The sequence below is a fragment of the Martes martes genome (assembly GCF_963455335.1).
Source record: "Martes martes genome assembly, chromosome: X".
Classification (NCBI taxonomy): domain Eukaryota; kingdom Metazoa; phylum Chordata; class Mammalia; order Carnivora; family Mustelidae; genus Martes; species Martes martes.
The window spans coordinates 86198789-86225009 of NC_137897.1; the positions used below are offsets into that span (position 1 = coordinate 86198789).

Sequence of the window (26221 nt, forward strand, 5' to 3'; positions counted from 1 at the left end):
TAGTGCCTTCTTCAACTGCAATTTCCTGCTTTTTGCTCTTAGGTTGCTTTGGGGAACTGTTTGGTTCACTGTGTAATACAAGAGGAAGACAGAGCTGGTTGGGAAGAGGCGAATGATTTATTCCACTGAGCAGCTGGTAGATTCAAACGTTGCTTTCTTTCTTGGAGAGGACGCCATGTGGGAATGGCATTATTTTCTCTGACATGCACATGGTGACTCCCTGCATAAGCTTTAGATGACTTCATGTGTTTGTATTTCCATGAGCTGGTGAAGAACATTCAGCTTCAAGGCATTGGGTTAATGGCATAAGCAGACCATATCTCTGTCCTAACAAAAGATCTGGAAGGCCTTGGCTTGAGGCCTGGGGGCCTTGCTGTACAATGTCAGGGGCTTTGGAAAAAGAGCACAGAACTAGTCTTCTGGTTCTTTCACATTCCAGCTATGTGACTCTGGATTGCATTTTGCCTCTCTGGGTGTCAGTTTTCCTAAATGTAAGATGGAGGTAAATGAACTCTGTGTTGCTCTGTCCACAGTATATGATAACTGTGAAGATCAAATGAGATATAATGTGAAACAGTAGAAAAAGTATAAAGCCTTATAAAAAATGTGAGGAATTACTAGTTCTATTATTCATTCAACCAATAGTTATTGAGTACCCACTGTGCATGTTTAAATGAAACAGAGGTCACTATCTTGTTGGAGTTTGCCTTCTGAAGGGGGGAGCCATAAATAAGTAAACTATACAATATATATAGAAGGTGACAAGTTCTAAGAAAAAGGAAAAGGTAGAGCAGAATAGATAAGGAATAAGGAAGGCTCAGGAGTGCCAGGTGGGGAGGGGGAAGTTAAGTTTTTAAAAGGATGGTGTGTGTAGCTCTCATTGAGAAGGAGAGATGTAAGCAAAGAGTTTGAAGGAGGTGAGGAGTTTAGCCATTCAGATATCTGAGCAATTCAGATATCTGAGCAAAGAACATTCCAGGCAGAAGTAATAGCCAGTGTAAAGGGCTTACAGAGGAAGTGTTCCTGGTGAGTTTGGGAAATGAGAAAGTGGCCAGAGTGGCTGGAATGGAGGGAGGGGTAAAGAAGTAGAAATGAAGTTATAGACTATATTGTGGAGGGCCATGTAGGCCATTATGAGGATCTGGGCTTTACTCTGAAGGACATGCAGAACTATTAGAGGAGGAGATATGGTCTGACTTACATTTTATTTTATTTCGTTATTTTATTTATTTTATTTTTGAGAGAGAGTGCTTGGGGAGTAGCAGAGGGAGAAAGAGAGAGAGAAATTTAAGTAGGCTCCACACCCAGTGCAGAGCCCAACTCAGGGCTCAATCTTATGACCCTGGGCCGAAATCAAGAGTTGGATGCTTAATTCTGACTTACATTTTAAAGGGCTCACTTGGGCTGTTGTATTGAGAAGACACTGGGGTAAGGCAAAGGGAATCCTGTGAGGAGGCTGTTGAAATAATCAGGGTGAGAGGTACATGCTGGTGGCTCACAATGACAAGTTATTAGTTTTGAATATATTTTGAAGGCAGAGCCAAAAGGATATTGGCTGTGGATTGTGGGGAAAAGAAAAGAGTCAAAGATAAACTCAAGATTTTTTTGCCTGAGTAGTGAGAAAGATAGAGTTTCCATCTACTGAGCTGGAGAAGGGTATAGGTAGAGTAAGTTTTGGAGGGTAGACCAAGGATCCAATTTTGGATATACTGAGTTTCAGATATCACAGGTCAGCATGAAGGCATTAGATAAGGATGAAACTCTGGAGGAAGGTCTGAACTAGCTAAATAAACTGGGGAGTCATCTGTGTTATAGGTATTATTTTCAGCCTGCAGAAGATCACTAAGGAAGTAATTATAGGTGGAGCAGAGGAGGACCTGGGGAGTGATCAACCATGTCAAGTGTGGAGGCCACTGGGGACTTGGGCAAGGGTACTTAAGTGGAGTTGCCATTACATTTCATTAAAAGTGTGTGTTTTATCTGTTTTTAAAGATTTTATTTGAGAGACAGAGTGAGCAAGAGAGAAAGCACATGAGCAGGCGGGGGGCAGAGGGAGAAGGAGAAGAAGACTTCCCTGCTGAGCAGGGAGCCCGATGTGGGGCTTGGTCCCAGGACCCTGGGATCATGACCTGAGCTGAAGGCAGATGCTTAACTGACTGAGCCACCCGTGCCCCAAAAGTATGTGTTTTAGAACGGAAATATTTAACCTGGTAATATCATTCATGCGATAGATTTTGTTCTCGTCGAGCAAAACTGTCTTGAGATTCCCCTGCCTCTAGCTAATATTTAAAAAAGAAAACTGAAGAATCCTGAATCCTGAATCCTGAATCCTGAAAGGACAACTCCATCCATTTGAGGGCTCTTGCCAGACCAAAGAACTGGGGCCCTGATGTGCTTTTCTGAGTCCCAAGCATATAGGTAATGGGATGAGCTCTTCACCCATGTTTAAATTATTTACCTTTGGCCCCTTTATGAACCGTGAGAGGTAGAGGAATGAAATCTTCAGAGGGAAAGGAAACAATAAATTCATGCCCAAGGGCAAAGCATTTTTCTGTATAGGATATTAAGAAATGTTTTCTGTGCCTCCCTTCTTCCAGTTTATTCTGATAGTACTTATCTCAGAGGTCAAAAATGGAGAAGTCTTATTTTTTATTTCCATGGAGCAACATATAGTCTTGGGGTGATTTTAATGTTCATATAGGTTTTTGGTATCTTTCCTTCTTACTAGAATGTTCTGACTATAGGTACACTCTGGGAACAACAGGATGAGGACAATGAGATGGTTATCCTCAAGGAGACTTGTGGCCTATGAGCCATTTGGTAAGACACATACCATGGCCATATGGTGTTCTCAATGCCATCTTAACAGTTTTTTATTCTGTTGGTGATTAGGAGTGGCCCAGAATATTACAGGTGACCACAGTGTAAGGGACAGCACAGAGGGTGGAGAGGCCAAAGAATCAGATTCTCACTCTTGCTCTGCTACTAACCAACTGTGTAATCCCAGCAAGACCCTTATCTGTGTTGGGTCTTTACTTCCTCCATCATAAAAAAGGAATAATCATTTTGCACAGGATGTTATCAGGATAAATAAGTTAATGTATATGAAGGTACTTGAGGATATAATTAGAGGGCAGAAACTATGAAATATGGATGAACTACTAAGGGAGGGTATGGAATCTTATTTTGAGATCATTAAAAACAGAAGCACTTCTCCTTTGGTGGATAAGTAGTAAGTACATTTGCAGACAGAAGGAAGAACTATACGGCCTCTGATCTTTGTTCTGGGTGGAAAAAGAAACGAACTGGTTCTCTCCTGGCAAGCTGGCATTTGCCACAGAAACAGAGAGGAGGCCATGACTGGTGCTTAGTCTTGCTCTTGTCAAATTTCTGAGATGTATTCTTGAAACTCAGGATGAAATCCAGGCTAGGATGGTGGAGATTTTCTTACCCAGACAATTCATGCAGGAAGATCTCGAAGTCTGGGCTGGTTCAGGTGAAGTCATGCTAGACACAGGGTAATGGCCTTCATTATCTTGCCTTAATGACTTTGCCAATTACTTTCCAAGTAAATGTTTCCAAGGAATAAGCTAGTTAATGCTTTGAAAGATCCATTGTCATAAGACCAAGCAGAGGGCCTTTTCCACGCAGCTGGTGCTACTGGAGGAATAGCCAATGAGCAGTCTTGATGTGTAGCCAGCTTCTCCCTGCCAGAACTAGGAGCCAAAGTGAGTGTGGGCTTCAAAAGCAAGGAGTTAGGCTTGGAAGATCCACTAATCCTCAAGGAGCCTTACCTGATTGGCCTCAGGTCTTCTGAAAGGGTGACCTGTGAGCAAGAGTCAGAAGACAGTCCTGCTCCCTCATACCTTTATCCAAGTTCAGAGTCATGTTAGTTCTGTGAGATAAATTGTTATCTCTGGTCCTTCCTTCCAGTTCCTGTAGTATCTGCAGCTGCCTCCCCTTCTACCTTCAGGGGGTCACTAGTCAGTACCTGGGATGCACCACACACCATTTTGTGGATCCCAGAATTTCTCCAGAACAATTACATTAGCTAGCATGTATTAAGAGCTTCCTATATACCAGGCACCTTTCTAAACTCATTGCATATATTAACTCCTGTTGTTCTCACTACTGTTATTACCTTCATTTTGCAGATGAGAAACTGAGGCAGAGTAGCCTTACTACCACAGTAAGGCAGTACTCTAGTACCCTACCTTCTACCTGGAAGGTAGTAAGTGGGAAAGTTGAGATTCAAACACAGATCTGTTTGACACAGAGCCTACCCTTACAACCACTAGCATCATGTGACTGTTTCTCCCAAAGAAAATATACAAACAATGGCGATTTTGCCTTTTTCCTTCTCAGAAAGCTGAGAGAAGATGTGAAAATAGAATCTCTTTTCCTGTTACTTCCAAGTTTTGTTCTTATTTCCCTTATTTTAGACCCTGTCCTCTGCACTGGTAATATTTAAAAGCCAAGAATCTTTCTAGAAGTAGTATAGCTCTGAAGCCAAGATTTAGGGACAATTCCACGCAAGGTCCCACCAAGTCAAGATGGGGAGCTGTTCTCCTGTTTGAATAGTTTTGAGGAAATTCTTTGTCTGTCTAGGAAAATAACCAAGAGATACATTTTCAAAAGTGGTTGTTTTTCTCCAGTGACTAAGTTGGTTTTCAGAAGGGTAAGCAAGAATTTGTGATTCTCTCTGCAGCAGTGAGCAAATTTGGAGGAGGAGGAAAGAAATTCAGTACAATTCAGTTTAAATTGACCATAAGGACATTTCCTACTCCCTCTCTTTCCAGTTTCTGTTTTGAATTTTTCATATATTTTCAAGAAGGGACCATGTTTAGCTCTTCAGCTGCACAATTCTTTCCTTTCTCTCTTGATAAATTAAAGATGGTTCATGGGGATTTTAAATGTCAGATCCTATAACAGGCAAATGCCTTATTGCACACAGCTTTTTTTTTTTAAGGCAAAGGTTTGTCACTTTAAAAAAAGAGTTTAAAGGGTAAACACTGTTGTGCTCATTGTAACCCCCCAGAGAGCACCAGCTATGTCAAAATTATATGTCAGGGCGCCTGGGTGGCTCAGTCAGTGGAGCGTCTGACTCTAGATTTCGGCTCAGGTCATGGTCTTAGGATCATGAGATCGAGCCCTGTGTCAAGCTATGCACTGAGCATGGAGCCTGCTTGTCCCTCTTCCTCTGTTCCTTCCCCAGCTCCTGCTCTCTCTGTCAAATAAATAAATCAAATCTTTTTAAAAATGATAAGATTTGCCCTTTGGGAACAAGGACCTCTTGATGTTTTCCTCAGGGTTGGGGACAGCAATGAAAAGTAATGTCTGGGTGTTTTTTTTTTTTTAATCTGTATTGAAAGCATGTATCCAAATGGTACTGCAGCACTGGAGAAGAGAGCATTATGAAAAAATTTACTGTTTGTAGATAGGAACCTGGCACCTATACTCACCAAAGGTGCATTTTAATCTCTCCCACATAAGTGCCTCTGTTCCCCTTGGATATGAACTCATTTACCTTGCCTGATGCAGAGAAGCTTATCGACTATAAACATAGACCCAGAGGATTTGGATTCCTTTGCTCCTTTTTCCATCCTACTGTTAGACACTTATTGCCAGTTTGCTAGTTATAAGCATCACAAAATAGTGGGGTAGGACTATCATCTAAAAGAAAAACGATGACTCTTGATTAGTTGTGCTGACAAAAATGTCCTAAGAGTGAGATTAATAAAAACCTATGGGGTTAAAGACCCTAGTTATCAGATGGCCAGCTTGCTCTCTGTGCCAGCTGTGTTTCTGAGCTACTTGTAAGATGTGAATCATCTCATCTTGTGTCAGGGTATAACTACATCTAGCTATAAGGCTCTCTTGCTTTACTTAGCACATGAGCCAAATGGACTCTGCTCTGCGCCTTCAGATGTCATTCCATTGTCATTGGCTGTGATGACCGGTTTGCTAAATACTGGCAAGACTCTCATCACTGTCTTGCTGTCCTTACTGGTTTTACAGGAAAGAGACCCAAAGTTAAAAGTGAAACAATTTTTTTGAGATATAACACACATATAGTGAAGCACACAAATTTTAAGGGTACAACTGAATTTTTTTTTAACACATATGTAATCATATTATGGTGTAGAAGCTTTCTAGCACCCCAGAAAGCTTTTTCATATCCCTTGCCAGTCAATAACCCCCACCCAAAGGTAACCACTTCATTCATTTCCATTCCATAGACTTGTTTACTTGTTTTAAAATTTCATGTAAATGGAATTATACAATATGTACTTTTATGCATTTGGTTTCTTTTAATATTCTTGTACATTTTTTTTTGGGGGGGACATTTGTACATTTTTCTTTTGGATACTTAGGAATAGAATGGCAGGGTCATGGGATAGAGGTGTGTTTGGTTTTAGTAGATACTGTCAGAAGGTTTCCTTTTTAAAAAGATATGTATTCATCAGAGAGAGATTTAGAGAGAGTGTGTGTACATGCAGAGGGAGCAGCAGGCAGAAAGAGAAGCAGGCGCCCTGCTGAGCAACGAGCCTGCTGCAGGATTCCATTCCAGGACCCCGAGATCATGACCTGAGCCTAAGGCAGATACTTAACCAACTGAGCCACCCAGGCATCCCTGTCAGTGTTCTAAAGTACTTATACCAGTTAACACTTTCACCAACAGTGTATGAGAGTTCCAGTTTCTCCATGTTCTTCTCCATGCTTGGTACTGTCAGTTTTTTTTTTCCATTTTAGCTATTCTTTGGTGGGGTTTTGTTTGTCTTATGGTGGTTTTAATTTGCATTTTTCTGATGTGCAGTAATGAAACCTACTCATATGCTTGTAGGCCATCTGGATGTTCTCAATTGTGAAGTGCCATTTAATTCTTGTAAACTTTTTTTTTGCTTTTTTAAAAATTGAATTCTCTTTTTCTTATTGATTTGAAAGACTATAAATTATGTATATACTGGATACAAGTCCTTTGTTAGATATACACATACATACTGTGAATATTTTTTCTAGTCTGTGGTTGGCCTTTTCACCCTATTAAGGGGTCTTTTAATAAACGGAAATCATTTATTTTTATGAAGTCCAGTTTATCAATCTTCTTTCATAGTTAATATTTTTTGTGTCAAATAAGAAGGTCAAGAAGATATTTGCCTATGGTTTGCTCTTGGAGATTTATTGTTTTATCATTCATATTAGGACCCATTTACAATTATTATTATTATTATTATTAATTTTGGTATGTGATATGAAATCAAGTCATGGTTCTCTTGATTTGTTTGTCCTTGTGCCTGTACCACGCTGTCAAAATTACATAGCTCTAAATTACATAGCTAGCCTTCATATCTGGCAGTATATGTCTCCCAGTTTTGTTTTTCAAGATGTTTTGGCTATACTAAGCCCTTTGAATACCCTTGTATGTTTTAGAATCACTTTGTCCAAAGTGCCCTTTGGGGATAGTTTTGAGTTTATTAACTCATTAGCAACCCCACAGCCTCCCAGCTTCAAAATCTAGGTACCATTTTGAAGGAGGGACTGGTAGTGTGTTTGTGGCAGCTCCCTTCCCTCTAAAGAGAATTTGTCTTGGAATACCATAAGACTGTGGAAAATTTCACCCAGTTTTTCCATGCTCAGTAAGGAGCCTTGAACTCAGCTGACTTCAGGTGAAGAAAACTAATCCTGAATTTCAGGGTTCTCAAATTTCCAATCCATTACACTAGCCTCAAATGTTACAGAGATTTCTCCTTTTCCACAGTAGTGACCTTCTGCTTTGGCGCCAAACTTCATCTTCAGCTTGTGCCCAGAATGAGCAAATGTTTCATGAAAAAAGCTCAGGATGACCAGCTCACTTAGGAAAGGCTCTGTGCTGTCAGAAATTTTAGTTCATCTTGTTCCACAGATCAGGAGTATCTTTACATATTGATTTTGCAGTTTATCCTTCTTTTTGTTTTTTAGTTTGTGACAGGAGCGTTCACATTCCCGCTTGAAAGCGAAAGTCCAGAAAATATTCACGGGTTGGAGCCTTGACTTTCTTATCCATCTCAGCTCTATAACAGGTGAGTAGTTTGAGCGTTTGGGCCAACTCAGTAGGTCAGTGGAAGGGCAGTTAAAATGGCCACAGCATTTCTTTCACAGATGATGAGGATCCCTGAGGGCACTGATCAGGTTGTCTCCATCCCTCCGCGTTAGGGCTCATAGTCAACTTGGAATTCAGCCAGTTTCCAGGGAAGGCAAATGGGACTAACATTCTCAGTTCTATCCCTGCTCAGAATGAGATGTTGGCCTTGGTCTTAACAAGGCAAATTTTGCTCTATGTAGGCACCTGAATTGGTGCCTTCTGGCATAGGACTTTAGGAGTCAGACTTGGGCTGACTTTGGTTCTGCATCTTTACTTTACTTGACCACGTGACTGTGGGCAAGTTTGTTAATTTCTCTGATTCTCAATTCTTCCATCTATAACTTCATAGGGTTACTGTGAGGAATAAACGTCCTAATGTAAGACAAGTGGATTTCCCAGAGACATAATAGGTCTTCTACAAATGTGAGGGTTTATTAGAATATTTATTTATGAGCATGTCATCTCATCTCATATATGGTTCTTGAGACTGAGAATTATGCTTGGTTACAGTTTTAGAAGGAGTAAAATTTACATGCAATGAGATGTACACATCTTATGAGTACTATTTAATGAGTTTTGACAAATGTGTATTCATATTCCTTTGTAACCCAAAACTCTATCTAAAATATAATCATTATATTCTTATATATCATATATTATATAAGAAACATATCATATATATAATATATACATATTATATATATTATATATATAATATATATGTATCATATATATTATAAAAGAAAGTTCTCTTATGTCTTTTCCCAATCAGTTCTCCCCTAGATGCAACCACTTTTCTGATTTATTTTCCATCATAGGTCATTTTGCATTTTCTAGAATTGCAGATGAATGGAATCCTACAGTATGTATTCTCTCATGTCTGGGTTCTTTCATTAAGTACAATGTTTTTGATATTCATTCATGCTGTGGTCCCTATCAGTAGTGGCTTTCTTTTTCTTGCTGATTAGTATTACATTGTATGAATATACCACATTTTCTTTATCTATTCTCCTTTTGATTGAACTGGGCTCTTTCTGTTTTTTTTTTTTTTTTCCTGTTACGCATAAAGGTGCTATAACCATTCTTCTAAAAGTCTTTATGTGAATTTCATTTCTCTTGGTTAAATACCTCAGAGTGAAATTGCTGGTAATCGAGGTGGGTGCTTGCTTAGTTTTGTAAGAAACTGCCAGACATTTTCAAAGAGTTGTACCGTTTTATATCCCACCAGCAATGTGTGAGAATTCTGGTTTCTCCACAGCTTTGTCAACATCTGGTATTGTCAGTCTTTAATTTTAACTAGTTTAGTTAGTATGTTGTGGTATCTTATTGTGATATTAATTTGTAATTCTTTGATGACTAATGATGTTGAATATGTTTTCATGTGCTTATTAACTATATATTTTTCTTTCTTTGTGAAATGTCTGTCCAGATCTTCTGCCTATTTTTAATTGGTTTGTCTTTTTATTACTGAGTTGTAGGGGCACTATTTTTTAATTGAAGTGTCATTCACGTATAACAGTATATTAGTTTCAGGTATATGACAGAATGATTTGATCTTTGTATATATTGCAAAATGATCACAACAATAAATGTCATTAACATCCATCAACATACATTGTTAGAAAAAATTTTTCTTGCTATGATAATTTTTGAGATTTACTCTCTTAGTAACTTTCAAATATGCAGTACAATATTATTCACTATAGTCACCATGCTGTATGTTACATCCCCGTAACTTAATTTACTTTATAATAGAAAGTTTGTACATTTTGACTCCATTCACCCACTTCACCCACTGCCCACCTCCCAGTAGAGGTTCTTTGTATATTCTGGTTACAAGTTCTTTTTCAGATATATGTTTTGTGAATATTTTCTCTCGGTTTGTGGACTGCTGCTCATTTTATTTACCATGGTTTTGATGAATTGGCTTAACTTTGTACTCCATGCTATGCCTATTCACAGCTGCAACCTGATAATATTTTCTGAACGAAAAAGCTGAAAGTTGTCCAACTTCCTCTAGCCTATAGGTATCATAATGCAAAAATGCACTGCATGCATAACAAGAAAGCATGGTTAGGGGAGCTGTTTTAGGTTTAGGAGGGTGAGAAATCGGAGATGATATTTAAACTGAGACCAGAATGACAAGAAGCCATTTTTTCCCCTGGGAAAAGGGATCCCAGGCAGAGGGAACAGCTAATAGAAGGGCCCTTAATGAATCCTTAAACACTGTGGGTGGAAATATAAATTGGTGTAGCCACTATGGAAAACAGTATGGAGCTTCCTCAAAAAATAAAATATGGATCTACCATATAATATAGTGATTCTACATCTGAATATTTATCTGAAGAAAACAAAAACACTAATTTGAAAAGATACACATACCCCATGTTCATTATATAATAGCTAAGGTATGGAAGCAATTTGTGTCTATCAGTGGGTGAATGGAAAAGAAGATGTGGTTTATATACACAGCAGAATATTACTCAGCCCTAAAAAGAGATATCTTGCCATTTGCAACAACATGGATGAATCTAGAGAGGGTATTATGCTAAGTGAAATAAGTTGGGCAGAGAAAGACAAATACTATATGATTTCGCTTATATGTGAGACCTAAACAACAAACCAAATGAATAAAGAAAACAAAACAAAACTCATAGATACAGAGAACAGGTTGGTGGTTATCAGAGCAGAAGAGGATTGTGTTGTGAGCAAAAAGGGTGAAGGCGGTTAGCTGTATTGTGATGGAGGGCAACTAGATTTATTGTGATGATCACTTTGTAACATATGCAAATATCAAATTATTATGTCATATGCCTGAAACTAATTTAATGCTATATACTGATAAAAAAGAAATAAAAATAGAAACAAAAAGACTTAAGCGATATTTTTTTAAAAAATGGCCCTTAACATAAGTTGGGGGTAGGCACAAACTATCCAGCATACCCCTTTTAGGCAAACTAAGGTGTCAGAAGTTACTTGCTTTAAAAAATTATCACAACTGGAATAAGCTGATGCTATAGTCTTACTCTTTCTTAGTACTGCAGTACTTAGCAGTTTCTTAACACCCTTCTTGTCTTCCTCAACACCCTAGGTCCTAGGTTCCAAGATGCTTTGAAGCTAGGAATTTTGGATTAGTTAACACAATGGTCAACAGGGTTAAGGCTAAGACGGGATATTTTTTTCCCTCAAAGGTGACCAAGTGATTGAAGAAATAAATCAAGGTTTGCATAAGTAAAAAGTAATTACACTTATCTTTATAAAACAGCAAACTATGAAATGTTCCACCTCTCTGCTTTGTACATTTAGATTGTATAATGTAAAACTTTTTCAATACAGTATCAATTCAATAAGTGGAATATAATTTATTTTTGAAATTTTTCCCAGTTTAGGGAGAGATAGAAGAAAAGATGGCAGGAAGGGATAGTGGAAGATGGAGATACAGAGAGAGTCAAATAGAATGAAACACGTAGGTGAATAAATGGATGTCTATTGAGCAAGAAGAGGAATAACAGAGTCCTCGAGGGAGGTAGAGATGCTGAGAACACAAAACAAAACAAAACAAAACACCTGAGTGAAGGAGAAGCCAGAAGTTAAATCAGTTTTGTGTGAGTGTATTCCTCTTATGCCCTTGGGCAATGGGTGCCATAGTAGACTATTGCTTCCTTTGAAAAATGTGATGGTACTCTCTACTAATATATAACACATACTTTTCTTCTGTGTTTCCTTTCTGATCTACACTCTACATTAATACCAAATTCCTCTCATAATTTCTTTCCATTATTTCTTTCCACCAGACTGCTTTTTCCTCTAGTCAAAATGCAGAGATTTTTTTAAGCTAATAAAATAACCTCCACTGCCCATTCTCCTACATTTCAGATGAAAAGTTACCTACAATCATAATCATGCCTTCTGGTCATCATGGTTGTGACTCTTCTTGGGGCAAACTTCACGTCTGCTGTCAGGATTTTGGACCAAAAAAAAAAAAATTGTGGTTCTAAAAGAACTTATGTTAAGTGAAGATAGTATATAACTGAGTGGGTCAAAGCAGGTCCCGTGGAGACCAGCAAGTTCCATGTGAAAATCACAGATCATCTGGACAATGGTTCTGTACTCCAATAAATGTCTAAGGAGTACAGTTAGTCAGAGATAGTGCCTTTGGTTTGCTGGGCCCCACTCTGGTCAGAACTGCTGGAAATAGGGCATGGATAAATTTGGCAATATCCTAAAGGAGTGAGGTGGATGGCTGCTTCCTAATACTTTCCACTAGGAAAAGCTCAACTGAGGCTAGAGAAATAAAACCAGCCCCATTTGTAGGACTGGTGGCTAGAAATTCAATGTGTATATGTACCTAAGGAAACAATTGGTCAAAGGCATATATAGCTAAACTGATCAGCCATGGACTGAAGATGTATGCCATAATAAATGGAACATTACAGACTGGACTATTGCAAGAAAAATAATCTGATGAAGGGAGATAAGAAAAGAAATTGATGAAAGAATTTCAGCAATTCATATAGGACATGTACGACACATCAGAACAGGAAGACACAATAATCTGTTTAGAGTAAAAGAGGAGACAATCTGACCCCTAAAACTAATGTGGACTCTGTAGTCCTGGGGCCTCCCAAGTCCCAACTCATCTCCCTTGTCAGTTCAATTTAAGGTCACAGAATGGGCCCATGAAGCCTCATGGCATTTGGACATGAATATCCTAGGTAAGCAGAGGGGGAAGAGTAGGGGGAAAAATGTATGAAGCAAACAAACAAGTGAGTAAGCAATATGAGACATGTAAAATTACTAACAAACTCATTTTTTTCTTTTTTTAAAAGATTTTATTTATTTGTCAGAGAGTGAGAGCACACGAGCAGGGGAGCAGCAGGGAGAGGGCGAGGCAGGCTCCCCGCTGAGCAAGGACTGTCCCCCCCCCCCAATGCAGGACTCAGTCCCAGGACCCTGGGATCACGACCTGAGCCAAAGGCAGATGCTTAACTGACTGAGCCACCCAGGCGTCCCAACAAACTCATTTTTAAGAAGAGTGGGGCATGTTAAACCAGACCAGTGTGTGAAGTAGATGATACTGGGCCAAACTTTAGATATTTAAACAAGGAATATTACCTTATAGAAGTACAAATTTCCTTGCCTTATAGAAGTATAAATTTCCTCAAGAAGAGGGTTTGCAGAGCATACCAGGCATGCAGATGAGAATAGTATGTTCATGCCTTTAGACAAAATTGAAGGAACCGGTTGCTAGATATGCAGTATTGGCAGTAATGGGAAATGACCAAGGAACTAATTTTACAACAGATGTTGTCCAAAATTTGGCAAAAGACATAGACTATGGAACTTTCATTTCACAAATTCCCCAGGCTGCAGGGCCAATCGGAAACCTTAAGAATTGAAGACTAAAAACACAGAAAGAATTTAACAACACCAGATATAAATGGCAATGCAGTAAAGGTGCTAAAAAAGACAGAATTAATTGAGAGACTCTGAATGAGTGTAACTTCTTCAATAGAGATGTTCAAGAAAGATGGGCAAAAAAATCTATGCTCACTTTGTTCTCAAATCTTATAAGAAGAGATCACGATGAGAAGTATGAAGGAAAGAGAGCACGAGTAGTAGATCCTCATAAAGCCATCAAAAAGGAGGATCAATAGCTAGGGATACTCTTTCAACCTTATCCTATAGCCAGAACCTGTAGGATGGATAAAGACTCAAGAATACTAATCTTTATATTTCTCTTTTCTATTATTAGATCTGCTTTGCTGTTTTCTTTTGGCGGTGGCAATCTCTCTGGTGGTCATTATAATTGCAGTTTACTGCCAACAAAAACAAGAGCGCCATATGTAAGTTTTCTGGGAGGTTCACCAACTTTATCAAAAAGTGCTATAGGACTACTGGTCTTATTCTGTACTTGATCATATTAACAGCCTCATTTCTCAACCAAACCAACCATAGAACCATTACCAGCACCACAGGATCCATTATCACCTAGAGCCCATTTGCTACAGCTTTCAGTAATATTTATCTACTCAGGAGATCACTGAGGCATGGAGTCCACATCAGTCCCCGTGCTGGTTGCTGGGCTTGTTGATTGTGTAGCCCAGTTAATAAGAATAGCTGAAGAGCTTTTACAGCTGATTTCACAGGAACAAGTTCCTTGTGTAGAGCAGAATGATAGAGCAGAAGAGATAGAAGTGGATGCATCTTCTCCTGAGGAAGCTTCGCTCCCAGACCTTGCTGATTTCTCAGACTTAGAGTCAATACTTATACCAAGAGAAGACGAAGACCTAGTCCTTGACATAGATCAAGCGATGGTAGACATAGAAGACTTATATGAAGATGTACTCTCCAGTATAAATGATGACCTAAGAAGTGGTTAAGACCAAATTTGCCCCCAGCAGCGTGTGAGAACTGATCGTTTTTCTGTTTTAAATAGATTCTGATTTTTCTGAGTGTTAACAATGTTTTCTCCTAGTTCTGTACATTTTCCTTACTAACACCTTATAGAACAAGTAATACTAGATTTACTTCCAGTAGAAGCTGGTCTCTTTTCTTCTTTATATTTTTTTTTAAAAGCTGCGACTTTAGCCATATGGCTCTTTCTCTACCTGTTCTTGTTCTTCTGTTGGGTTTTCTAATAACAGAAGCAAATGATACCAAAAAAAGAAACTCTTCACCTAACAACGGAGTTAAGACCTCATGGACTCTATCATGTGTTGGAACCCAATGTCATTGTTCTGCAAGTGGAAACCAAAAGGGGAATATTCCCCAAGATGGTATTATAATGAATACATCATGTTGACAGGACAGCATTGGGACACTTTTGCTTGAAAAGACAGAACTCCTCACTAGGCCTTTAGGGAGAGGATTTGTCAACCAAAGGATGTTAGGGGAAGCAATTTTGAAAAAGCACCATCTATCAGATAATACAGCTGTTTTTTGGATAACTTTTGCCAGGGAAACCTTTGAGAAAGCTGAGGTGAAGAAGTTCCAATGCAGGACTATTCCCTCAAATGATGACCCACACTACAACTAGTCTTCAATATTGTTCCATAAATGGAAAGGACAAATTATATCAAATAACAATGAGAGTGGTACTAGTACTAGCAGGTCTAAACAAAGCCCCAGGAGGACTGTTCACCAATGCAGTCGAACCCTTTATGGCATAGGCTCAGACATGACAGTCCACAAATAGAGGTGGATAAAGTATATCTTCTTGGGTATAGCTAGATTTATAAAGAATAGCTGATAGGCTTATTATAGTGAACCTGCTGCCACCTTGACATAAAAATCTTAACTACTGACAAATGGCAGCAATAATAAATTTGAATAAAATATGGATTGGTATTTAGCCCTAATAATTCTACAAATACCAGAAGGCTAAAATGCAATAGTTGGAGGACTCCTCTACCCATATTAAAATAGAAGGAGACCCAATAAATGTGTGGGAAGTTCACTGCTCATACTAATTCTATGCCAGATAGTAATCTTGCTTCCATTTGGAAAAATAGCTACCCTTTAGACAAGCCCATGGACACGACGGTCCTCCTTCCTAGAGAATGACCTTTGCATTTTACAACATGGGCAACAACTAGGTAAGGCATAGTAGTAGTTAGGATAGATTGGTGCATTCATATTGTGAAGAAATGATAAGTAGAAGTTAATCCACCCTGGTGAAAACCAGACTATACCCAATTTGTATAGAGTCCTAAGGCATATTATTAGCAAAAAGATTAAAAATACACTGAATACAGATAGTTCAGAACTAACCAACATGACAGATGCTGCATCTAATCCTAAGTGAGGTCTACATACAGGGATAATTAGCTGCTTTTAAAGGTAAATGTGGGGGAAGTTAGAGATCCAATGTGGATAAGCAGTACCAAGAGAAACATTAGTTAGTTTTGCCACTGAATTTCAGGTTGAGTATATGTAACAAATTAAAGAAAAAGACTGCTGTATATAAAAAAAAAACTACCACATATCTTTTTGAAAATGAGAGGAACTTAAGGGAGATACTCAAACATGTTATGATACTATTCCACAATAGACTGCTACATGGAGTAGATGAGGATCCAGGACCCTTAGACCAGTGCCCAAAGACACAAAGAGGAGAAATAAAAGTTCCATCACCAGGAAATTACTGTGGGTAATTACAAGCCAGACCAGATAGTAGATTAAGGGACTTCACTGCTGTACTAATTGGACAAATTGAGCCTTACTTTCCTAGGGTAGGGGACTCTAGCTGTTGTGGTATGTCCAAAATGGCAAATAAGAGATGCAGTGCAAAGGCACTATGTGAAATTAACTAAAATATAGCACTGGGAAAGCAAGAAGAAATGGTTTATCCCACCATTCCATTTGGAGCAGTTTTATAAGGAGGACTAGTGATCACAGTTAAACAAGGAAATCTGTACATGTAGCAACCAAGAAGAATCACAGAGGAATTGGATAAAAGTTAAAAGATGCTATGCTTTAATTAAAGGTTTGGAAACAGCTGGGAAAGATATATTCCACTAGGAATTTGGACTTTAGGAAATTGACTTTAATTTTGTGTCAGAATAAAACCCAGAGCAGGAGTACTTGGGCAAGATCAGGAAACATCCAAGGACAGACCATCAATCTGCTACAAATTCTATTCAGCAAGTAATTTCACTGTAAATGGACAGTTCTGGTGCTCCTCAAATATGATTGATATCAATGGTAGCTATTCCCCTATGTAGAACTATGGAATATAGACTTTATAACAATTCCACAATGGATTAGTGTGAGCTCATTAAAACTGTTACTATTAGAGAATGCAAGCAAGCATACTAACTAAAGGTGGCCATCAAAATACGTCAAGAGAAATCTGTGGGACTACTCCAGACTTTGAAACAAGATAAAGCTTGAACCAGCCTATAAAGCAAGTAATACTCAACGTGGTCCTTATATATCAAAGCTGGAAGATGCTGCAAACTCGTAATATGTGAAGCTGGCTAGCCTTCTGGCTAGATGAGTCATGTGGAAAGATTGTACTACAGTGGCACCTCAGAATTAGATAAAATATATTGTGATGTTTGCTTTGATTGTGTGATTACATGTGTTTAAGAACTGTTAAGATGTAAACCCACTCCAAACAGTAGGTTGTTGTATTAAGTATGATTAGAGTTGATAGTGATAAGAAGTAAGTGTAGGCAATAATAAAGTACTTAGGAATAAGAGCTAGTTAGTATTTTCAGGAAAGAGTGATAAGAAGTTAAGTGTAGGCAATAACAACATAGTTAAGAATAAGAGCTTATAAGGAAGTATTTTTAAGAGAGAGAAGAAAAGCAGTAAGTTGCATAGAATAGTCATGCAGCTATTTAGGGTGGAAAGCCATGGTATAGAGTTAGTTCCTAAGCAGGTTTATGAACAAAGCCCTGTTTTTATCATATGCAAATCAGCCACCCCTAAGTCATTGATACTGATAGAAATAGCTGATTGGCAATCGATAAACATGGGTCATGCACTTAAAATCTCAATTAGGAGATATATTACTTAATTTGGCAGTCCACCTCTGAATACCTCTGATTGGAATCCTGGATTTCTCCTCCAGGAGAGTGGAGAGAATGGCTGGTCCTTTATTTAAACTAGCCCTTTTCTGAATCTTCTTGAGACTGACACCAAAGCCAATTCTTGTATGGCATGGAGGGATAGAGAGGGAGACAGGCTCATCATTCTGAGTCAAGCTTGAGAATGTGAAAAGCAAGGGAGAGGTTGGAGATGGCAATGAACTGGGAGGCATTAGTTTTCATCCTTGTGTGTTTGGGCTAACTTGCATGAGAGGTTGCAACTATGTAATTGTATCCTTATGTGATGATAATGCCAGTCATTAAATTAGAATTGAATATCATCTTTGTTACTGATCCACACTGTTTTATTGTTATGTGCTTTAACATATTTTAACTAATAAACTTTCATTCATAAATCAAAGAACTTGTGTTCATTTAAATTACCTGGTGGTGAATTTGGAGGTCCCAAATGAGCATAAAAGAATCCCACGTGGCAGAAGATACAGTACACTCAGAGACAGCATTGTACCAGGAGTTGAAACTTCTACTTGTGGCTTTGTCATATGATCCTGAACAAAGCTCTGAAATATAGTCCTTTCTTGTTTGTAAAATGAGTTAAAATAATTTTTCTGCCTACCTTCAATGGTAATAAGGATGAAATACAGTGATAAAGTTTTCAAAGACTTTGGTATGGTATATCTGACAATGGGACAGTATAGGAAATCAGGACTTTTTAGAAATATCTGAAAAATGTCCATGTGATAAATCCCAAGAGTCTATGTGTCATGTAAAGATTTTCTAGTAGTTTTATACCTGTTTTCTAAGAGATTAAGACTTTCTTACTTAACTGCATGTAAAAGTTATAGTTTGGAATCACCTTTTCTTTCATTCTTCTGAGCTCTCTCTTTTTTTAACCACATAGACTCTTTTATTTTTTTATTTTTTTTATTTTTTTTTAACCACGTAGACTCTTTTTGGGAGTCTACTCCAGCGCAAATAGGAATGATAATGAGGAAAAACCAACAATGAAAAAGATCTCCAGGAAACAGTAAATTATATTCCATTTCAGGCTAAGATTTTGTTCCTGAGGGGTTATGTAATTCTGAACACTATTAACCCACTATTACCCAACTAGATTTTTACATGTTTTTTTTTACATCAAACTTGACTATTGTATTCTTTTTTTAAAAAAGGATTTTACTTATTTATTTGAGAGAGAGAGCAAGTGAGAGAGAGCGAGCACGAGTGGGGTGGGGGAAGCAGAGGGGGAGAGAGAAGTAGACTGCCCGCTGAGCAGGGAGCCCGACACAGGACCTTATCCCAGGACCCTGGGATCATGACTGGAACAAAAGGCAGATGCTTAACCAATTAAGCCACCCAGGCACCCCAACTATTGTGTTATTGTATTGATAGCCTTATTTCAATAGACCAGAGGTATTGAGCCATTGTATTGGGTTTATATTTATTTTTTCAAGGACCCTATTTCTCCAGTCCATATTTAAAGCTTGTTTTTCTTCTGCCTATACATCCCTTAGCTCACAAGCCAGTTAGCCAACCAACCAACCAACCAACCAACAAAACATTAAAAAAATAAGAAAAACCCTAGTTCTTCAGTTATTTGGGAGTTATTTGTATTGACAGATACAACTATCCATCAGTCTTAAATGTCACATCTCTTCAGGGTAATAAAGAATCTTTGGAGGTGATCTCCATTATACCTCTGAAGGATGGAACTGCACTTTAGCAAGGTAAGGAAAACGACTGAATTCTCTACCCCTCACAATTTCGTCTTAAAAGCCTTAGTAAAATGCTGAAAGCATCTTGAGGGATTTTTGAGATTAACATAAGTATTCATGTAAAGTAGACAGGGAGCCATGGTTATGAAACATGACCTTAGTGTTTCAGATTCCTCTAATCAAAGATGCTATTAACAATAATAATTCATTTCCAAAAGCATCCAGACCTTGAGCCCTCCATAATTACTGACCACCATGGCCCCAGTATGTAGGGTGGGCTCATTTGTTATGTGTTCTTATAGAAGTTCTCCTTCAGATCACTTATGTTGCTTATAATTACATGTTCACTAATGTGATCATTTATGTAATGTCCATAACTAGCTTGTAAGCTTCATGAAGGCAGGGTCAGTGCCTGTTTTTTGTATCCCAAACACCTAGAACAGTGCTGAATAAGCATTTTTTGAAACAATGACTACTTTCTTATCAACAAATCAGATGGTCAGTATTTTTCCCTACTTATCTCTCTATAAAGAAAATATGTGGAGGCTGTATGTATCTTGGATAAATGAGCCTCACTGTTTTCTTGAGTCCTGTTGAACCATTCAATTATGAGGACTAAATGGTAGAAAAAATGTTGACTCTCACTCTCTGCTGCACTGGACTTTGGAGGGCTTAATCTTTCTTGAAAGCAGAGAAAAGCTCAGCTTACCTCTTTCTGGTGGTATTTGATTGCCACCTTCAGCTTGGCCAGGTCATGGTACTTCTGAGGGTCAAGCTCTTCACTGTGGTCATCTCGATGGTTGAGGATGATTTCCAATTCCCGGGAGCTCCGAGCTTGGTCCAACAGGTCTTTGGCAAAGAGTTTGCACTGTTGGGAGAGCTCCTCATACTCGGCCTTGAATTCGTTCTCCACCTTGCTGAGCTCCTTGAGCTCCCAGCCCAGACGGAAGGCAGTTAGGATAGGGTCCTCACTTGACAAGGCAATGAGTGAGGGACTTGCTAGAGCTTTATAGATGTTCAGCCGGGAGCGGGAGTGGCGCAGGCTGTCCACCTCTGAACTGGACACACACTCCACACAGTTACAGCGGATCTGGTGGGGTCGTGGGATTGTGACTCGTTTTTGGACAAGCAATTTGATGATCTCGTAGTTGTTGGTGTGGGCAGCCAGCATGATGGGAGTGATGTCTGGTGTGAACTCAGAGAACTGGGTATCCATCATCAGGGTGGGGACCTAGGTACAATAAAATAAAATCATAAAGTCTGGTTAAGCATGATTAAGTCTGGGAGAGAGAGGGAGCATAGAGCCCATCCAATGTTAGTGATTCAGGAATTGGAGTCACCATTCTCTTGTCAGTTCCCCTCATTGCCATAAGTATTTGTGGAATACTTGCCATATGCCAGGCACGTAACACTTTATGTGTATTTACTCATTTAATCCCCATGACCTTGTGAGGTAAATATTCTCCCCAAATCAAGAAGCTGAGGCACACAGAAGTTAAAGAACATACCCAAGGTTACATACCTTTTAGTAACTGAGCCAAGATTCAGACCCAGGCAGTAGGACTCTAGAGGTTGGTTCTGAAAATTATACAACCACAATATGCCCAGTTCTGTCTGAAACAGAACTGGGGGATATAGAAAAGTAAGGAGCATTTTCTCTTTCTGGCGCTTAGTTGGGTGGATCAGACTTACATAAAATTGGTAAGTAGGAGTACATAGTAGCATGTGTTCAGTTCCAAATGAGCAGTAGAGACTGCAGGAATATTTGAAAGTCTAATGACAACCAGTAATTTTAAAGACCATGCCACTAAATCAAGCCCCAGATGTTGAAGAAAAGACAATTTCAAGTGGTTCCAATTGACTTTATATGTATATAGGACTTCAGGGGACCAAAGACCAACTTCTTGTAGGTCCCAGCAAGGTAGAGAGAATCTGTTAGTGTCAGAAAGAAGTGCTCTGTAAATGAAGATCTCTTGGCTTGGGTGAGGGGTTACCAATAGCAAAAGGGACCTTTGATAGTGTCGTTCTGACTATGATGTAATGCTTGGTGTAAATAGCAGCCATTGGAGGAAGATCTGGGGTCCTTTGGGTATTCAGGAGAATTTTTAGGTGAGTTTGCAGAATCTGATCAATGAATAAAAAAAACTTTTGGCTTTAAAATGTGTGTTTTGGGACCCAGTCTGTTCTCAGTGTAATAGGGAAATGGGGGCAGCTTTGTACTCACAGAAGAGTCTCAGTGTGGTAGGATCTAGAGCAAAGGAATAAGGAGCACTGGAATCATCAGAGGAGGCTTCATGGAGGGGTGGAGTTGAGTATTGAAAGCATGGATAGGATTCCAGGAAATTGTGAAATATTGATCTTAATATACTTCGAAGAAAACACTTCCAAATACTCATTTGAATTGGGGAGAACAAAACATGGATAATTGAGATTCTCATGGAATAGACAAATACTGTTTTACTCAATAGTTTCTCTTTACTCTTAAAAAACCCTTTTTAGAACATTGAAGTTCCTGATGAACAGACAAAAGGATGTGTTCTTTGCCTCCTTCTCACCTTGGATGAAGGATTCACGAACAGAAAAGTGATCAGAAAACAGGGAGTGGGAGAGGGGTGGAGAAGAAGAAGGGGGAGGAGTTTGCAAGAAATCTATTTCTTTCATGGAGTGGTTGCATCAGCCTCTGAATAGCTGAGAGCTGGGTGTTGTTAAACATTTAGAGGAAGCAGCTACAAACAAGACTGCAGGAAGTGAGCAACTGTCTCATAAAGTAAATTGGACACAGGAAAGAATAATCTCCAAAATTAACACAAGCCTACAGCCTAAGGAAGAAGTAGGTCTGAGTGGGCCCATTAATAAATGTAAACACAACAACCGACATAAAGCCTTGAGTTGGGGGAGATGGTAAGTGAACAATGTGTCACAGTCCACTCAGAAGAAAGGAGCTCAGTTCTGGAAATCTGCCCCTTTCCTGTGGACAGAAGCATTTCTCAATCTCTGCTATGATCCAGAGGCAGGAGGTGGCAGGTGGAGGGAGGATAGCCTGTAGCACAGGATTCCCTGGGTTGTATTGAAGGAATTCGTCCTCCCTGCCATGGTGCTCTTCCTGTCATCTCTCTCCCCCTACATCTTTGCTCTTTCTACTTTTCTTACTCTTTCTCTTTCTTCATTCTGTCTCTCTATGCCAGTGGTGACAAGCCTGTCCAAGACAGACAATAGTACATGTAACTATTACTTAGCACCACTTGTGTCATGGAACTGAAAGGTTGCTGTCTATGCTTAGGAGCTGAAATGCTTTCTGGAGCTATCTGATTCCACTGTCTTTGACGTAGTGCTCAACAAGGAGTCTCTGATTCTCTATTTGACTTTCTGAGTATGTGACATAAGAGAGGAAATCTTTTTAAATGAAAACTGGTCTACAATGACCACATATGTCTTCCCACCCTCCAGTCAACATTATTCACAAGTTGCCACACCCATCTCACTCACTGCTCTCTGGGTATATAGCCTTGTGGGAGCTCCCGTGTGTGTAGGGATCTCTCCATTTCTCTGCCAGTGAAGGGCCATTGTGAGGCTTGGCTTCTTCAACAGCTCCTCCTCTTAACTTGATCCTACCCCTTACTGACCACCCAGATGTTGTGGGCACTAGGTTACATCAAATCTCACTTTTCTGATGCTGCCCCTTATATTTTTCTTTAATTACTTCAAATACACATTTCTTGCTTCATCAGTAAGGTTGTGAATCTAAGACAGCTCTTAGACTGCTTTTGTTTTCCTTCTAGCATCTAGTACAGTGCTAGACACACAACGTGCACTGGGCCAAAAAAAAAGGGGGGGGGGTTTCTGTTCTCAAATTAAGAAATTGACTCATTTACAAACCTGGCTGGCTCCCATGATCTGAGTCAATGTGAGATAATCTCCTTGGGTCTTTCTCATGTCCATCTGAGAAAGCAGTAGACATGCCAAGACTAAGGAGGGTTAGCAAATGGGCTTATAGGGAATATCTTGAGGTCTCCCCAACCTAGGATAGTCCCTGCCTGCCATTTTCTCTATTCTGGTGTTTTAATGTGGAGACTCTGACCCAAAGTCCACAGATTTATACTGCTCTTCCATTCTCTGCTGCTTCTTTTCTCATCCCGCTGCCTTTCTAGGGAAGGCACCATGAGTTATCATCAGGCCAGCCATGGTAGAGAGAGTCTGTAATGAGGGTGAGAGATTTCTGATAATACTCAAGACTTTGTGATATGGTCTACAACAGTAGGTAACAGAAATGAAGGCTACATGTGGGTGCATATGCATAATTTGGATGAATGTGTGATAGGAACTAGTGAACTGTAGAGCACCTGCCCTCTGAAAGGGGGGTATTTGCTGCTGTGCTCCTTGTCATTATAAAATTGTTGTTATAAGCATGTGTAAGGGCTCAGTGTTGTGCTTAAGAGAAGTCAGAAATAATGGATTTTGTGGTAGAATTTCTTATTTTGTTATTGAATAACATCTTTTTTTAACTTGAAATATAATGGGCAGACAATATCTTATTAGTTTCTGGTGTATGTCATAGTGATTTGATATTTTGAAACGTGATAAAAATGATCCCCACGATAAGTATAGTTACCATCTGTCACCATTGAAAGTTATTACCATATTGTGGACTGTATTCCCTATGCTGTACATTACATTCCCATGCTTTGTTTTCTAACTGGAAATTTGTACCTCTTAATCCCCTTCAGAGTAGAATTTCTTAAAGTTTTAAATGTTGGCTAAAAAAGCTTAAAGATAGTGTGTGGTCCCAACAAGATACATATACAAGGCAATTTAGGCTTGAGTGAACCAGTTTATGACCTTTGAGCTAACATTTAACTTAAGAGATGAAGGAGGGGTAGGAGAGGAAGCTGGACATTTAGACAGGGGCCAGATGATGAAAGGCCTCATATGTTATGTTAAGGAATTTAATGTTATCTCTTGGCCATGGGGAGCTACTGAAGAGTTGTTTTTCTGTTTCCTTTTTTTTCTTTTTAGAGAGGGAGGGGGAGAGGGGGCAAATGGGGAGAGAGAGAGAGAAGAGAATCTTAAGCAGGCTCCATGCCCAGCTAGGAGCCTGACATGGGACTTGGTCTCACAACCCTGAGGTCATGACCTGAGCTGAAACCAAGAGTTGGACGCTTAACCGACTGAGACACTCAGGGACCCCTAACTGAAGAGTTTTAATCAAGGAGAGTGGCATAGTTGAACAAGTGTTTCACAAAGATCAGTTTGGCCCAAGACTGGGCAGTTAAATATGCTGGTAAATGTTTAATAAGAATCTCTCCATAAAAAAAAAATCTTGATTTGTAGTGTTTGCCAGTTTCTGTGGTTTAAGTATTCACATTGTGGCCTATTTCAAGCTACCAATATGACAACATAGAACCCAGAGTTGGGAAGCAGTATGTATGACCAGCTCTCACCACCCAGTGTAAGCCAGCTCTAGCTTATCACTGGATGATTTTCAGAAAGATAAGACTAGTTAAAATGTTGGGTCCATGGTCAAAGGAACGAGACTGATACAAAGCGAAGGTCAAGCAAAGCTTTATTTAGCGCCAAGCATCGAGAATCAAACTGACTGGCCAGGGCTGTCTCTTACAAAGAGGTGACCTCTCTCTGCCTTACAGATTAGGTCTTAAGGGCAAAGGCCATGTGGTTGGGCCTGGCCACGCACAGGTGGCCAATGAGATTGTAACACACAGAGAAACTTCACAGTCATGCTAGGTCACACATAAGTGAACAATTGAATTACAGTTTACCCTATAGTAGATATTTGAACTAGCCTATCACCTTGGTCAGAATTGGTGCCCAAAAGGCAGGGCCCATACTCCTTGGTAGCCAGGGAGACAGTATGTGCCCCCACTGATTGGATGTCTCCACCTGGCCTGACCCGCCCTTGTATTTGGGCTTTGTTACCTGGGACTGGTTTCCTGGACTTGCTTTTAAGTAAATCCTCTGGGGGGAGCAGGGTCAGTTTAAGTTTTATTGCATAAACAACAAAATCACTGTTTAATCCAAGATGGAATCACTCTGGCTAAATAGGCCCTTACAAAAAGATCTCCTTAGTTCAGGTGAAGAGATGGACAGTAGACAGTAGATAGTAGACAGTAATAGACAGTAATTCTAGAGATAGACAGGAGAGAGTAGATTTAAGACATTCACTGGATGTGTCAGGTAGTACTGGAAGGAGAAGAAATCAAGAATGTTGCATGCTTGGTTGAATAGTGGTGTCATTAATTGAGATAGCTGATACAGGAGGAAGAGCAGGTTTGACATTAAAACAAGTTCAATTTTGGACATGTTGAATTTGAACTACCTGCCAGAACAGTGGCAAGAAATTGTATAACTCTGGTATGAATCTGAATGAAGGTCAAGTGTGAGAGCCTTCAGCCTTTAAGAGTAGTTGAAACCAAGGGAGTAAACAGGATCAGCCTCAGCCTGCCCCAGCTCTCCTGCAGCTCTGCCTGCTGATCTACCCCAAAGACTGGGCCCCGCCCATTTCCAGAGCAAGTAAAGCTTGAGGTAGGGTGTGCTCAAGAAGGCAGTCTCAGCCTCCTCCATCCCAAATTCCAACCAGGGCATTCTTTGTTCTGTTAGTTTCTGAATCCCAACTTCTTCCCCACTTGTGCCCTCATTTGTCAAATAATATTTCTCTCTGGATCTTAATCTGAGTTTCATGTAACTGATTTAATACTCCAGGTCTGGTATATTTTCTAGATTATCCATGCTTTCATTTTCTTTGAGCTATTTTACAAGGCTGGAAATTGTCATGCAAATATTTCTTGTTTGGTGACATGCAATTGATCATTGCC

The 26221-nt window shown here is 39.4% G+C and overlaps 2 protein-coding genes across 2 annotated transcripts in view; one reads left to right on the plus strand and one right to left on the minus strand.

Moving 5' to 3' along the window:
- The window catches only part of TRPC5 (transient receptor potential cation channel subfamily C member 5), a gene marked incomplete at both ends in the record, with an annotated part of 129366 nt that overhangs the window by 76280 nt on the left and 26865 nt on the right, over positions 1–26221 (minus strand). Inside the window, one exon of the mRNA XM_080795175.1 lies at positions 20104–20625. Coding sequence (XP_080651301.1) covers positions 20104–20625 — 522 coding nt within the window. The remainder of the gene's footprint in view (positions 1–20103; positions 20626–26221) is intronic.
- TRPC5OS (TRPC5 opposite strand) lies at positions 14173–14505 on the plus strand (the record flags this gene model as incomplete). The annotated part of the gene is made up of 1 exon (XM_080795147.1): positions 14173–14505. One exon carries the CDS (start codon positions 14173–14175, stop codon positions 14503–14505), a length of 333 nt encoding a protein of 110 aa, XP_080651273.1.